General features: G+C 40.1%; 1 protein-coding gene across 1 annotated transcript; it reads left to right on the plus strand.

Moving 5' to 3' along the window:
• Nucleotides 1-354: 354 nt before the first annotated feature.
• Nucleotides 355-11,721, plus strand: LOC119730575. Its single transcript, XM_038203555.1, has 10 exons — nucleotides 355-415; nucleotides 735-829; nucleotides 5,974-6,207; nucleotides 6,555-6,614; nucleotides 6,812-6,997; nucleotides 8,370-8,495; nucleotides 9,435-9,525; nucleotides 9,755-9,805; nucleotides 10,149-10,199; nucleotides 10,591-11,721. The coding sequence occupies exons 2-10, from the start codon at nucleotides 761-763 to the stop codon at nucleotides 10,671-10,673; spliced, it is 951 nt and encodes a 316-aa protein (XP_038059483.1). The 5' UTR covers nucleotides 355-415; nucleotides 735-760; the 3' UTR covers nucleotides 10,674-11,721.
• Nucleotides 11,722-14,967: the final 3,246 nt, after the last annotated feature.

Raw genomic sequence — 14,967 nt, forward strand, 5'->3', positions numbered from 1 at the left:
TATGATATCCCTCACACTTTACTGTACACTGTCTCATCAAATGAGCTTCTTAAGCATTTGCCCCTGACGCAGCTGATGAGTGCTACTAAATCAGGGAATAAACCGATTTGTAATGTTACATATCACCATTATTTAAATGAAAAGGGGAAGGGGGATTGGTGGCATTGCCCAACTTACTTGCACACCTCACGTTGAATTACTGGAGCAAATCTACTTGAAACCTACCAGTAACGTGATGGCGCCCTTCCACACGAAAAGCTCCTTCCTGTTTCAATTTTTTTCAGCGGAGTGTCTTATCGTCCCCATTACGATCTATGAACAAACCCAGTCTGTATGCACTGTGTGTATAGGACCACAGCGCCGTATCAGTCAGTGACGCCGTTTGAGGAAACAGGAACACCCCATCCAGCGTAAGGTAAAACGATTGCGTATTTTTTCCTTAAAGAAACTATTAATTTGCCCTATAATTTATATTACGAATACTACAACAAGAAAAGCAAGTCCTTATTCGCGCCTTGAGAGAGAGACAGGGGGGGGGGAGCAATAGAGAGGGGGAAGATGTTTTTCAAGTAGATGTCCCATGGAGCATTTGTCAAACTATGCGAACTGGAAAAATCAGAAGTATAAATGTGTTGCTCAGACCTCATCTCACTTGTATAAAATATGTAAAAATATGGCTGAATCGGACCGATGGACCGACTGACTAATTATGGATTAATTGATTGGATTAACAGAGACTCCAGAGATACTTTCTGTCACGATGATGACCTCTACCAACGCCCCACCTGCCTACGTGGCTGCGCCTCAGCCCGTCGGCCAGCAACAACTGGTAAGTCCGTGAACTATCCCGGAATTAGACTCTTCAGTTTTGGCTAAAATGAAATTAAGACTATTGCAGCAGACTGGGTAATAGCTGCTCATTTCTATGATTGCTTTATTGACAGTTGCATCTGTGAGAATATCTGTAATTTAGAAATCGATGGTGATTTTACTTTCTGTTTGCTCGGGTTGGGTAAAAGATTCTGTCAATGCACCGTCGCCATTTTGCCTACCTTGTACCAGTTTGTACAGGCCAACTGAACAGGACTGGCTTTCACACTTGACTACACACGCACAAATAAAGTTTACTGCTGGTATTTGCAATGTCATGTGCGTAGTGCCTTTATTCATATGGTAATGTCGAATGAGAAAGAACATCATATTTACCTCTAGGACACGTTCTGTACTTGTACGCCTGTCGAGTACAAGGCAAATTATTATCCCGTACCGGTAGTTGTTGGTGTTCGTAATTTGTTGGGGTTAGGCCTACATTGCGTCAATTATTCAAAATATGCCATTATGGCGTTGAGTTTGATCTACAAAGTATCACAAATTAATTTCATCTTCTTCATCACTTCTCACTATCATGATAATAAATGCCTAGCATATTGGACTAAGAACTGGAAGGGGTTTAGCAAAAAAAAATCGGGAACAAATCCCCTTATGGTCCATAGCATAGTATCATCGACCTTGATCACAGAATGGCAAGTCTTAAGCTTCGCTAGATCAGACCGAGGCTCATTGTCGCCATGCCAAATGGGGCCAATTTTACATTTACTTAACATTGTGACAAGCAGAACGAATTCAGTTTCGTTCGACAGCTTGGCACTTGAAGATAATTAGAATATAATTGATGAGTGATGTTAGATCAGAGTAATTAACTAAAGCGGGAAGGGGGCGGGCTTGCACCTTTATAAATTGTGTCAAGTTTCCCTGACGGGTTTGCTGATGTCTTGCAGTTACATTTTTTTTGAAAAAAAGGGCAAACCTTACCTTCATCGAAAAATGTATATTTTCCAAAACAGGTGTTTAATTTTTTTTAGACAACTTTTTTTTTTGTGTGAAATTTTGAAAAGAAAAAAGAAAAAGCAAACTCTTTACCGGTTACCGTTTTTGAAATTAAAAAAAGGAAAAGCAAACCTTTTACCAGTTACCGTTTTTTTAATTTAAAAAACCCAGCAAACCCACCCTTCACCAGTTACCGTTTTAAAATCTTAAAAAGGAAAAAGGAAAAGCAAACCATTTACCGTACACCCTTTTTTGAATTTTAAAAAGAAAAGCAGGAAAAGCAAAGCCTTTACCGTACACCGTTTTGGGGTCTGTTTTCGAAAAAGGGACAACGCATCGAGTTACAGCATTCCATTTTTGATGCGTATTCCTAAAAACAAAATAAAAAAAAATCTTTTTCCTTGTATACAGATAAAAAATAATCACAGCACACTCGTATTTGTTTCATTTTATTTTACTAAAACATAAACAACTAAAAACTACGACAATTTGTTTTGCCAACGCTATAAAGAAAAAAAGGGTAATTGGAAAAGGAAAAACGAAACCTAATACTAGTTTCAGCCCAACGAAACCCGAGTGCGGCCAAGTTCGTCAGAAAGTGTCTCGCTGCTGTTTCCGGGGATAAACAAATTGTCCTCGGGGCGTGGCGGGAGACCCACGATCGATAATGTACATTTACATAAAAGTGTGCATAAGAGTGCCGACAAACAGATCGAATTATGATTTCACTTCACTCTAAGGCCAAAAAAAAATAGTCTGTTTCTGGTCAGACCGAAGTTCCGGAATTGATGAGGCGACGCGGTTTTTTTGTTGGGGGGGGGTATTTTTTTGTTGCTCTTCAAGCTTGAATTGTACAGTGAAGGTGGGTACTATTTTGTTTTTTTGTGTCCTCATTACACATTGGTGTCCTTCATAATTTGCCTTGGTGCCCTTTATCATTTGCCTTGGGGCAATTTCCTCACTCTTTGGTGCTCCTTGGTACAAAAATTTGAGGATTTGCGGCAATAGAGGGCGTTGTTGTAGCTTCTGGGTTAATTTGAAGGGGGATAAAGGTTGACGCGCATGATTAACACCGACGCGCGTGTCGACTAGAGACTGAGTATTTTTTTTTTGCCTTAAGATACTTTTTTATTTTCTACAACTGCCAAGGCATCAATAAAAACTGGTTTTATTTTCTCCTCCTTAATGTTGTAGTACATGTGAAGTTTCAATTCGATGTGTTAGTCGGCACTCTCTGAGGCCTACCTGTTTTTGAAAATGGACAGTTTGCAACAGTTGCGTCGCCCCCCCCCCATTCCCCCCCCCCCCCACTGAAATTTTGAGTTAAAAAAAAAATATCATTGATCTAAATCTAAATAGTCGCGAATGATTCACATGATGACCACTGAGAAACGACCCTTCGACCGGCGACCGCGGACCAGTAAGCTGACAACCGGCGTGACATAGTGCATAATGATAATCTAAAATGCGTATTAACACCCACTGCACTGCTCGCTCACACCATGAAACACGTATTATAGACAGGTGGTCCGTGGGCCACACAGTTTCAGTCAGCGATACCTCGCGATTCGGCCACGCACAAACTTTTTCCTCCATTCATATAAGCTAAATAATAATAATAGACCAATCAAAATTCCTTGAAATCAGTGGCGTAGCCACGGGGGGCGTCAGCCCCCCCCCCCCATGAAACCTTGTCGCCCCCTCCTAGTCGCCACCCCCCCCCCCCCCCCCCCACTGAGATTTTGAGTTTCTGAAAAACATTATCATTGATCTACATGACGCCATGGGCGTCCATCCTGGGGGGGGGGGGGGACAGGGGGACTAGTGTTCCCCCCCCCCCCACTTTTTGAAGGGTGGGGACACAATATCAAATGTCCGCCCCCCCCCCAGATTTTTGAACTCGTGTCTCATTTACAGGGCCCTATTATGTACTACAATGTATCTTTTGCTTAAAAAATATTGGTTAAAGTGGTCACAAATTGCCTCAGATAGCACCACAGAGCATTTAGAATCCAAAATGTTTTCGAGGCCCTTACCCCACGCCTATAGCTCAGAATTCTGGTAGCTGATTCAATGACTCCAACCTCGAAAACAATGTTCAACACATTTTCTTATACCTTTAGCTAAAAAAAACCTCGAAAATTATGTTTAAATAATTATCTTTTGTGCTAAGATAATTATTGGTTAAAGTGGTAAGAAATTGCCTCAGATCACACCACAGAGCATCGAGAATCCAATTTTTTTAGGGCCCTTAAGCGGGACCCAAAACCCACGCCTATAGCTCAGAATACCGATAGCTGATTCAATGACTCCGTCCTCGAAAACGATGTTCAAATAATTATCTTTTGCTAAGAAAATATTAGTTAAAGCATGGAGGAAAGTGGTAAGAAATTACTTCAGATCACACTACAAAACATCTCAGAATCCATTTTTTTCGGGGCCCATAAGCGGGCCCCGAACCCCCACGCCATGGGCTTCGCGCTTCGCGCTCGCATCAGTTCTAATCAAAGTATGTCCCCCCCCCCACTTTTGAGAAGCGATTGACGCCTCTACATGACGCCCCCCCCCCCCATGAAATGTTTCAGCCCCCTCCCCCAGCCCCCCCCCCCCTGAAAAATCCTGGCTACGCCAGTGGTTTGCAACAAAGGATAGTGTGCCCTGTTTTCATAAAATTGGTGTCAAAATAAATGCAAGACATCAGCAAACATGTCAGGGAAACTCGGCACGATTTAAAAAGTGCATTGTGACGATATCAGCGACAATGTACATGAAGGGCGGTGGTGGCCCCGCCCCTCCGCCTTTTTTGCGCCACTTTTCAGTTAAATTCTGATCTAAAATCACGCTTCTGTTATATTTCCATTATCTACAAGCGCCAAGCTATTGATTAAACGTAAAATTGGCCCAATTTGGCTTGGCGAAACTGGCCATTCTGTCATCAGGGTTGATGATACTATGCTAAGGCCAACAAAAAAGTCTCCGGTTTCTGGTATGCGCGCGCGTCGCAGTAGCCATGCGCGTCGGCAAAATGGAAAATAGTCTGGTTCCCAGACCTGACAATGATACCCGACGCTCACGTCTTACATTGTAGGTCAGGCAGCCTCCGTGGCTAAAAATAAACATGACGACATTAATGGCCCTTTTTCAAAGCGCGGCTTCGTTTCCGATTTCGCTTTATCACTTATAGCTTTAAATGTTCTGATCAAATCTTTGAATAAATCACTTGCTTCGGAATGTCATACAGTTATGATAATACAGTTTGATGTTTTTGTAAGATAACATTGAGTAATGTTGATCTGGAATCTTCAAAATTAGGGAACCAAATAGCACTGTTAGAAGGCGGAGCCGAATGAAGTCCGAGTTTTGGAAAATCTCGGTAACGGTCGTCAAATTCAAAATTGTACATGACGCAGCAAAAAGTTCGCCCGTACGATCCGAGTATATTTGATACACAAAATCGTCGTTGAATTTCACGTTTTCTAAATGAAAACAATGAATATTAAATATCAACTCATTTAAAATAACATTAATAAGCAATTAGCAGTTAATTAAACCTATTTTATATACTCGGAAATACTCGGGCGCTATCCGATTGTCGACGAAACAACTTCGGCAAACTTCGGATATTTTCGGAAAAAGGAGGAATTCCTCCCGTTTTAGTCGCGTGACGCAAATTGTAATACATTGTATTACCGGAGGCTACCTGAACTAAGATTCATTAGGAATAGTCGGAATCTTTTGGTCTGGGAACCAGACTAAATGGAAAAGTTTTTTTTTTTTTCAATGAAAGATGATGTCTCAAAGCCAATTCCCTGGTTTGACTGGAATCCTGCTGCTGCACAATTTTAACGTTTTAGATGGGGTTATGATCGAGAATAAGCTAAATGTGGCCTCTCTGGACTCCCATTTTGCACTAAGTCTAGTCGGGCACCATTTGCAGTCATCAGCCGACATTTTGAGGCAAAAAAATTCAGGTAAAAAAAAAGCTGCGTCGCAGCACCACTTTTGGGGCAAGCTCCTGACCAGAAACCGGAGACTTATTTGTTTTGGCCTAAAGACCATAAGGTGTTTTTTTTAAAACCCAAACCAGCTCTCAGTCTTTATCATTGACACTCGACCCGAACAATTCCGTATCATGTCATTCACCAGGTGACCGTGCAACCCGCTCCCGTTACTATCAGCACGGCCAACCCACAGCCTCGAAGTGGTAACTGGAAGGGCATTCTGTGGACAGGAATAATTCAAGTAGTTTTGGGTTCCTTGACCGTCATTCTGGGGATTGTCACCCTTTCAGCATTTAACCTTGTGGACTATAACAGTAACAGTGTGTTCTATAGCAGGAGCAGCAGTGATATCGGATCCCCAATTTGGTGTGGTATCGTAGTAAGTATGAAACAATTGTTTGGTCTTTTAGCTAGGTGCAGTCGTTAGATAAGGAAGGAGTTGTGTGGAGAGGGGAGAATGAATAGGGCGGAATATTTCCACCTCACAAAATTTATTTCTCATTGAAAAAAAACCTTTTTACGAGGTTTACGGGTTTTTTTACGTGTAAAATGATACGTTATGATTAACAATTGACACTTCCATTTTGTGTCCACATAGAAAACTAAAGTTTTCCAGTATGTTGTCAATGATCAAGTGGTTGGATTCGTATATACATCTGCTGCACATGTACATTCAAAATGAAGCATGTAGCCTTCCTTAAATGTCAGCCTTGAATGTTTTTACAGTTCTACGGCTTCGCTGGAATCTGTGGAATAGTGTCTGGATCTACGAAGAATTCTGGATCGGTAAGCCATTGTAACGGGTTTCTTTAATACTCGGCAGTATAATGGTGCTCAGTTGTTGCTTCGGATCCTTGGAGTGGAAAATGTTCAAAATGGGAAGAGTAACCAATAAGTAGAATCCTACTATGTTATTTGCAGATAACTATGGCCTGAACATTTTTTAAAGAGTTTGAATAAATTGTGTTTTTTTTTCTGCACAGGCTATCGGCTACATGGTCATGTCCATCTTGGCTTGTTTGGCGACGTGCTGCGTCATTGGTTTTGGTGCTGCCAGGATGGCATTCATCAATGAACAATGCTATCCGCGTTATACGCGTTATCGTTATAATTATTATGGCCGCGTCGTGACCGTCTATGACAATCCTCCTTCATACTGTGATTTGAAAGTGAGTAGAACTTTAACCTCCTTATAATGAAAAACGTATTCTTGTTACTGCCTCAGGGGGTTTCTATCTTCTTCTTCTTTTTAACACCTATATAGGTGTTTGGCCTTCAGCCCAACATTGTAAGAATTTACCATTCTTCTCATTTGTATTCTTCATGACAAATTCTTCTCCAGAACTGTTTGTCAAAATGAAAACATATATGAACTATCGATTCAATTCAATTCAACTGCATATTTATTTCCATGCTTCATGAAAAAAATATATAGAAAACTTTAGAGAAAAGGGTTAAACCATAAAGCAGTAAATATCAAATTAACAGCAAAATAAAAGAAGTTACTAGAGCATCGGGCTGTTTTAATAAGCAGAAGCTTGTGGAAAACAGCCGACAGAAAAAAACACAGGACAAACAAACAATCAAACACCCCAACAAACAATCAAAGACATTACAATACGTAAGCTGGCACGAGACAAGGAACATATAATAATAAAATGAAAAGATGGCAAAAGGCTGTTTGAGCAAAAAAGACAAAAAAAAACAACAACAAAAATAACATGTGAGGAATACAGAAACGCAGTAGACTTAATCAGGAGAGAAGGCTACGATGCATAATGGGATTTGGCTATATATAGCACAGGTAACATAGCTCTTGAGATTTCTGGTAATGACGTCACGATGACGTCATCAAGTATCATTTTACAAGCTAGCAAATATTTCTAGATTTAATCTCTCAAAATCAATATGAAAATCAACTGTTAAAGATTTAATTTTGTTTTTATGACAATCGATACAATATTGTGGGGTCGTCATTTTTTTGTATTAAGTGCAAAATCAGATAACTCTTCCTTCCGGTCGAAACCGGAAGTGCCTGATAATTTAAAATTGATGTGAACTTGCTTTCAACGATGTGAGTCTCTGCTTAGGCTGTACTTTACAAAAATATTACAGGTGACGTCATCAAATGTTGGAGCACCCTCTAGCGGCATGTTGAAAAAGTCGAATTTTGTTTTTTGAGCTGATGTGTTCGGCGAAGTTTGTGGTAATTGCTACAAACATGATAGCCCAACACCGTGTGGTTGTTCCTATAACCTCTAGTTTCTCATTGAAGTTGCCGTCGTTGCTTCACTCTTGAAGCACTATATCAATGAGAATCACGTCTCCTCCGCTTTTCTTGATTTAAAGTATTTCTAAACTGCGATTTGTGCTTCAACATGTATGATGAAGTTATAAGATTTTCAAAATTGCCTAGACGTTCACAAGACGGATCGTTACGTACCGCAAAAATATTTGGGTTTAATATGTGTTGAATTGTGGGATACCCTTAAAGCGTGAAGGTAACTGATACATTATATCTCTTGCAATGATTCTATGCAGGCGGCTGTCAATGGTGTTTACGCTACACTGATCATTCTCGCCTTGGTGGAGTTTGTTGTCGCCATCGTTGGTGCCAGCATGACCTGCGGTCCCCTTTGCAACGGTGGATCAGCAACTCAGACTGTGGTAGGTACCGCATTGGGACAACACCAAGTTGTATCCTCTGTATTTATTTGCATTGCTTGTTGTTTTATCAAGATGAAGTAATTAACAATTCAGTTGACAAGTCCAGTTTTATGGGTGTATACAACAGCTCATTGTGACTTGACTTTGGTCATGATGCCTTGTGATTAAGTTATTAAGGACTTTTGAGAACTTGTGACTGTTGTATAAAAGGAGTATTGCATGCTTTTGAGGTAAATTCCAGTTTAAATTTAGCAGTCAAATCTAACCTAGGCATGTATACACGTATTGCAGTTATTACCACGTAAGGTCATATAGGCATACCTTTTCATCCTTTGATTTGCTTTCCTTCGAAAGCACTTCCATTGTATTCTGGCAAAGAAACCTAGTTATTCGCCGTTTCATGCCATGGACTACCACTGAAGCTAGTAGACGAAATGTATAAAGGTATAATAGAGTTTTCGTGTATTCACGTCGCTTTCTTAATTAATGTTACAACGGAAAAAAATAATATTCGGATAATAAAGCAAATGCCCTATGGATCTACAGTCCTGGCCAAATCTCGCTGAGCCCCCAAGCCCCCGGCCTCCGTTCAATGTTGTCTTTTATTGCGCGGTGTGTGCTCCATCAGCTGTAGAGAACAACATTGACCGGGGGAGCGGGGGAGTGGGTGACCGTGGCAGGCTCAGGAAGTGTCCCAACCATTTTGGCCGGGATTGTAGATTTGCTCAGAAATCAAGAATAATTAGCCACTTAAATCATAAAAAAACCAGATCGATCATAAACAGAGAGTTCGATTGGAAAAGAATGTTCAGATATGGGATCAGCGACAATTACGCGTACGTTTGCAAGGTATCGCCATGATAGGCAATGCATTCAATTAGACGACGATGTAGTTGAAGAAACACTCCAATGAAACACAACTTTTCTTGATAATGACAGATCCACTACCAAGCTCGACCACACATGGTGGTTACCACACAGCCCCATGGCCCGGCCTTCTACAACGTTCCCTCTGGCCAGCCACAAATTGGTAAGAGATGTCTTTTTCAACATTTTAAGTTATAGTAATAATGATCAGATATCAAACTGCGAAGCTTGTGGTCTCTCCCATGTAGCCCTTTTTTTTTTAAATTCTTCACAACATCTTTAAGCTGTCTTTTCCTCTGTATATGTGTTCATAGAAAGTATAACACCCTTCTCTGGTCGTCTCATCCTTAAAATTGCATTTCCTAATTTCCCCTTCTCCTGTTTTGATACAGCCTACCCAGCTCAGCAGGGGCAGTATCCGCAGGCTCAAGCGCCCCCACCTGGTGAGCAATAGTACCAAGAACTCATTAAATAGGTCATCGATGACCTTTGACCTGAAGGAATCATGATATCTAGTACTTGAAACAGAATTTTAAGTCTTGACTTTTGCTTGTTAACTGTATATGTGGATGTACATAGAACTCACGCGTCGAGAATCAGGTTAAGAGGCAAAACAATATGTTGCCCTGGTTCCCTTTCATACTAACTTTCCGATAAAAGAGAAATTTGGGAGATGTTTAATTGATGTAAAGTATATTAAATGAAAAAAGGTGTACTAAAATATTTACTCAAATATACTGTCTCATCCTTAAAACTTCATTCACCCTTTTTCCTGTTTTGATGCAGCTTACCCAGCCCAGCAGGTGCAGTATCCGCAGGCTCAAGCGCCCCCAACCGGTGAGCAACAGTACCAAGAACTCATTAAATAGGTCAGCGATGACCTTTGACCTGAAGGAATTATGATATCTAGTGCTTGAAACAGAATTTAAAGTCTTGAATTTTGCTTGTTAACGGTATATGTGGATGTTCATTTAGCTTTTATAGAACTCACGCGTCGAGAATCAGGTTAAGAGGCAAAACAATATGTTGCCCTGGCTCCATTTCACAATAACTTTCCGATAAAAGAGAAATGTGGGAGATGTTTAATTGATGTAAAGTATATTAAATGAAAAAAAGTGTACTTTGAGATATTTACTGAAAAGCTGCTGTTACATTACGGTGATGTGTACATTAACCACACTGTCTCATCCTTAACACTTCATTCACCCTTTCTCCTGTTTTGATGCAGCTAACCCAGCCCAGCACGTGCAGTATCCGCAGACTCAAGCGCCCCCAACCGGTGAGCAACAGTACCAAGAACTCATTAAATAGGTCATCGATGACCTTTGACCTGATGGAATCATCTAGGGCTTAAAACGGAATTTAAGTTTTGGCTTGTTCATGTAAACTTTATATGAATGCACATTAAGCTTTTAGCAGTCACGCGTCAAGAAATAGGTTCGGAGGTAAAGCGATATGTTACTCTGGCTCCATTTTAGAATATTTTTTTTCTCAAATGAAAGTTAGAATGTTGGAGATGCTTAATTTGAATCAAGCAGTTAATGAAAAAAAGTATAATATAGGCCTATTCAGATATTTACTCAATAGCTGTTGTAACATTATGCATAATGTATATATTAAATAAACTAAAAATGGGCCATTCCCAAAATCACAGCCTCGGCTGTAGACATTCGGGGCATGTTTTGCGTTTCTGACTAAAATACTAGTTAGTTTTGTTGTATTTAATTGCTGCGTTTTCAAAGACGTCCATCACTGAACGCCAAAGGCAGTGTCTTTCTGTTTGTTTTGTGCATTCGAAATTGCTCCGGAGCCAAATTTAGCCTTAACCAACAGCAGGTTCACCGCTTTACAAATAAAGGTGTGACCAATATAAGCTTTTATATAACCGACATACAAATCCTTGTCCTTTGATTGGAGGAACTCCCATCACGTGACATTCGTTATGGCCCCCATTCACGCCCGGGCTCAAAAAGTATACTATCCGCCAATGGGGAATGGGAAATACTATTTCCAGTTCACTCGGCTTCGCCTCGTGAAATGGAAAAGTCCAGATTTTACCTTGCGATAATATTTCTCCCATTCCACGCTGAGCATAACAGGGAGTCGTATAATTTAGAAAATTGAGTTTATGTTAAATTGTTTGAGGTTCTAGATATGGAATTTATTGCCTTAGTTTTCAAATTGGAAGGGGTTTCGGTGTTATGTTTCACCTGGGGAATCTGTATGATAATGAAATATAAAAACAGCTCTCTGTACAACGCATGACGAGCTGCTTCTCCGAATTAGATCCATTCGTTGATCAAGCTGGTATTGATGGAATAGCCCACATTAGCTTTCTTGCATTCACAGCAAAAACAAATTTAAAAAAAGAATTCAAGATTGCTGACTTGATATAGCCGCTGTGACTTTTTAAACCCCGTCCGTTGACTTCAACAGCACTTGGCGTAAGTTACACACTTATTTGTTTTCTTCTTAAAAGAGATGTCTAAGCTTTGTAATTCACACATATTATATTAGTCAGTACTACTCAGATTTGTCATTTATATGTACACAGTACTCACTTTGGTTTTGCTAATGTATCAATGAGCAAATGATATGTCCCTATGAGAAGGTGATGTTTGAACGTTTTTTTTGTAATTGTTATTATGAGTTATTATTGTTTGATAACATGTCTGTCAATTTTGTTTGCATCAGAACTTCCCGTACCGGGGGGTGGACCTTCAGCTGTGTTTGTGTTTGGTCATGCTGCTAAAAACTCCGTTCCATTGATTTCATATCTTGGATGCTTTCCATACAACAATGACCAGAATTTTAAAATGTTATCCTACACTGTTTGGAACAGAACTGCCGTAAGGGCTGAACATTTAGTTATATTTTATGCTGCTAAAACGTATTCCCATTTCAGGGATGCTTTCTATACAACAACGTCCTTAAGTGTTAAGAAACCACATTTGGAAAAGGGATTAAAACAATAAATAGTCAGGATATCACGTTCACTTGTCTTTAAACTTAATGATTTTTTTTAATAGTAAAGTTCGTAGTGCAGACCTTATTATGAAACATTTAAAATAAAGAGAATGCTTGAATTCCCATTTGCCTCAACGGTTTTTTTTTGTTTTGTGGGGGATGCGGGCACTGGGAATTTGTTGGGGCACATTCCCCCGGCTCCAAGCACACACCCGGCTACTCGGTCATGAATAAAAACTGTTGAAGGAAACGAAGGCGTCGAAAAGTATTGTGGTGAAGTCACTTGAAATAGGCCTACACAACTACGTGCATTTCTTGTGCATGGTTGACGATTGGTGCGCTCACGGAAGTGTAGTTCGTGTACTCACTTTGGGTCACGGGTTTTGCAATAATGTATACAATGAGATCTCGTACACAGTTGAGGGAAAAGGCCTTCAGTACCACTGTGAAGTCGAGGCACTTTTAATGCCACTAAGCGATTGCTTTATTTAGAATATGACGCGGTGGTACGCAATAATTTTGTTTGACAAACCACATATTATATGCACTTGATGAAACTCTATGATGTCACCAAATTGGTCTATGGGGACGGGCATCACTAGCGTTGGGTAGGTAAACGTGTGAGGGGCTACGGAGAATCAACACGAGAAATAGATAATATTGTGTGTAAAAGGCAAGAGGCATTTTCAGTGATGATTTTCAAGAGATGACAAAGTGAAGAGACGAATAAAAGAATAAATGAATGACCGAATACATGAATAAAGTGCGGACAAAAGTTGACGTGTCAGTGAAATAGTAACACTTAGTAACGTGTTTGATTTGATTTAATTGCATTGTTTGCAAACAAAAACAAAAAATCCCATCTTATTAATAATTAATGCGGTACCCGCTGCTATGTACAATAGATTCGAACCAACCAACCGATCCCGTTAGCACGATAGTGGAGAGGTAAGACATCTGCACTAGAAAGCAGGAGGTCGTGGGTTCGAACCCACCTGAGTGTTTTTTTCCCAACCTTCACTCGGGAGGTAAGACACTTAGTATACAGTGTCTATACGTCGGTGAAGGGCAAAACGTAATTTGATTTACATCACCCCGACGCAAAAATCCCATCTTATTTCTGTCAATTGTTTGTTCTGTTGTAGTAGTAGGTCTACTCATTACTGCTACTTCAGACAGTCCAATACAAAATAACACTTTCCAAGTAATTTTGTTCTCAATAATATTTCACATTTTATACAATCAGTTTCAAATTCGAACTGATTATAACATGAATAGAATGCTTGTATTGTTCTCTTTCAACAATAAGAGTAACAATTATTAAATTCGCACAAATTCTTAGAAATATAAAAAACTCAACAGTCATCAATAAAAAAAAAAATCAATGAACAAATGAACAATGAATTAATTAACATACTGTTGTATTGTTTACTTGAAAAAGCATGTGGACAAAAAGCCATAAACAATGTCGACATGATGTAAAGTGCAAGATCTGGGGGAGAATTATTCATACTACTCCCATCTCTGATTCCTGTTTACAGGTACCAGAGCGTCAATCGCTTCTCAAAAATGGGGGTAAATACCTTGATCAGAACTAATGCAAGTGCGAAGCCCTTATGGCCTTGGGTGATGGGGTCCGGGGCCTGCTGAAGGGCCCCGGAAATTCTTTTGTGGTGCGATCTGAGGCGATTTCTGACCATTTTAACCAATTTGTTTTTGAGCAAGAGATCGTCATTTATACATTATTTTCGAGTGTGGAGTCATTGAATCAGCTATTCTGAACTACAGAATGAAATATGGGCTACAATTTGTATCCGTTGACGAAAAAAGTGTACAGGGGGGGGGGGGACAAACGATACGATACCCCTCACACTTTAAAAAGTGCGTGTGTGAGGGGGGGGGGGTGGGGGGGGGGTGGGGTGGGCACATGTCCGGGCACATGTCCAACCCCCCGTCCCCCACCAATTGAAGCCCATGCCTATTTACAATACAGTCAGCTCATTCACAGCACAATACTGTACACTGTCTCAAAATGAGGTACCTAAGCATTTCCCCCTGAAGCACCTGAGTGGTACTAAATCAGGGAAAAAACAGATTTATGATGTTACATATCTCCATGATTGACATGAAAGGGGGGATTTAGTGGCTTTGCACAACTAACTTGCACACCTCGCGTTCAGTGACTGGAGCAAATTTACTTTACACCTACCAGTAATGTGGTGGCGCCCTTTCAAACGAAAAACTACTTCCTGTTTTACTTTTTTTCAGCAGAGTGTCTTTTCTTTCCCTTGTACGATATATGGACAAACCCAGTCTGTATGCGCTGTGTGTAGGTCTTTAGAACGCCGTTTCCGTCAGTGACGCCGTTTTAGGAAACAAGAACACTCTATCCAGCGAAAGGTACTGAAACGATTGCGTTTGTTTTTTCGCTTAAATCACTTTTAAATGTCCTATAATAATGTTTATCATTACTATGGCAAGAAAAGCAAGTGCTTATTGGCGCCTTGAGAGAGTGAGACAGGTTTTTCCAGAAGATGTCCCATGGAGCATTTGCGAAACTATGTGAACTTGAAAAATCAGAAGTATAAATGTATTAACACTCAGACCTTATCTCACTTTTATAAAATATGTGAAAATA

The sequence above is a fragment of the Patiria miniata genome, unplaced genomic scaffold, assembly GCF_015706575.1.
Source record: "Patiria miniata isolate m_02_andy unplaced genomic scaffold, ASM1570657v1 HiC_scaffold_22, whole genome shotgun sequence".
In the NCBI taxonomy this organism is placed as follows: Eukaryota; Metazoa; Echinodermata; class Asteroidea; order Valvatida; family Asterinidae; genus Patiria; species Patiria miniata.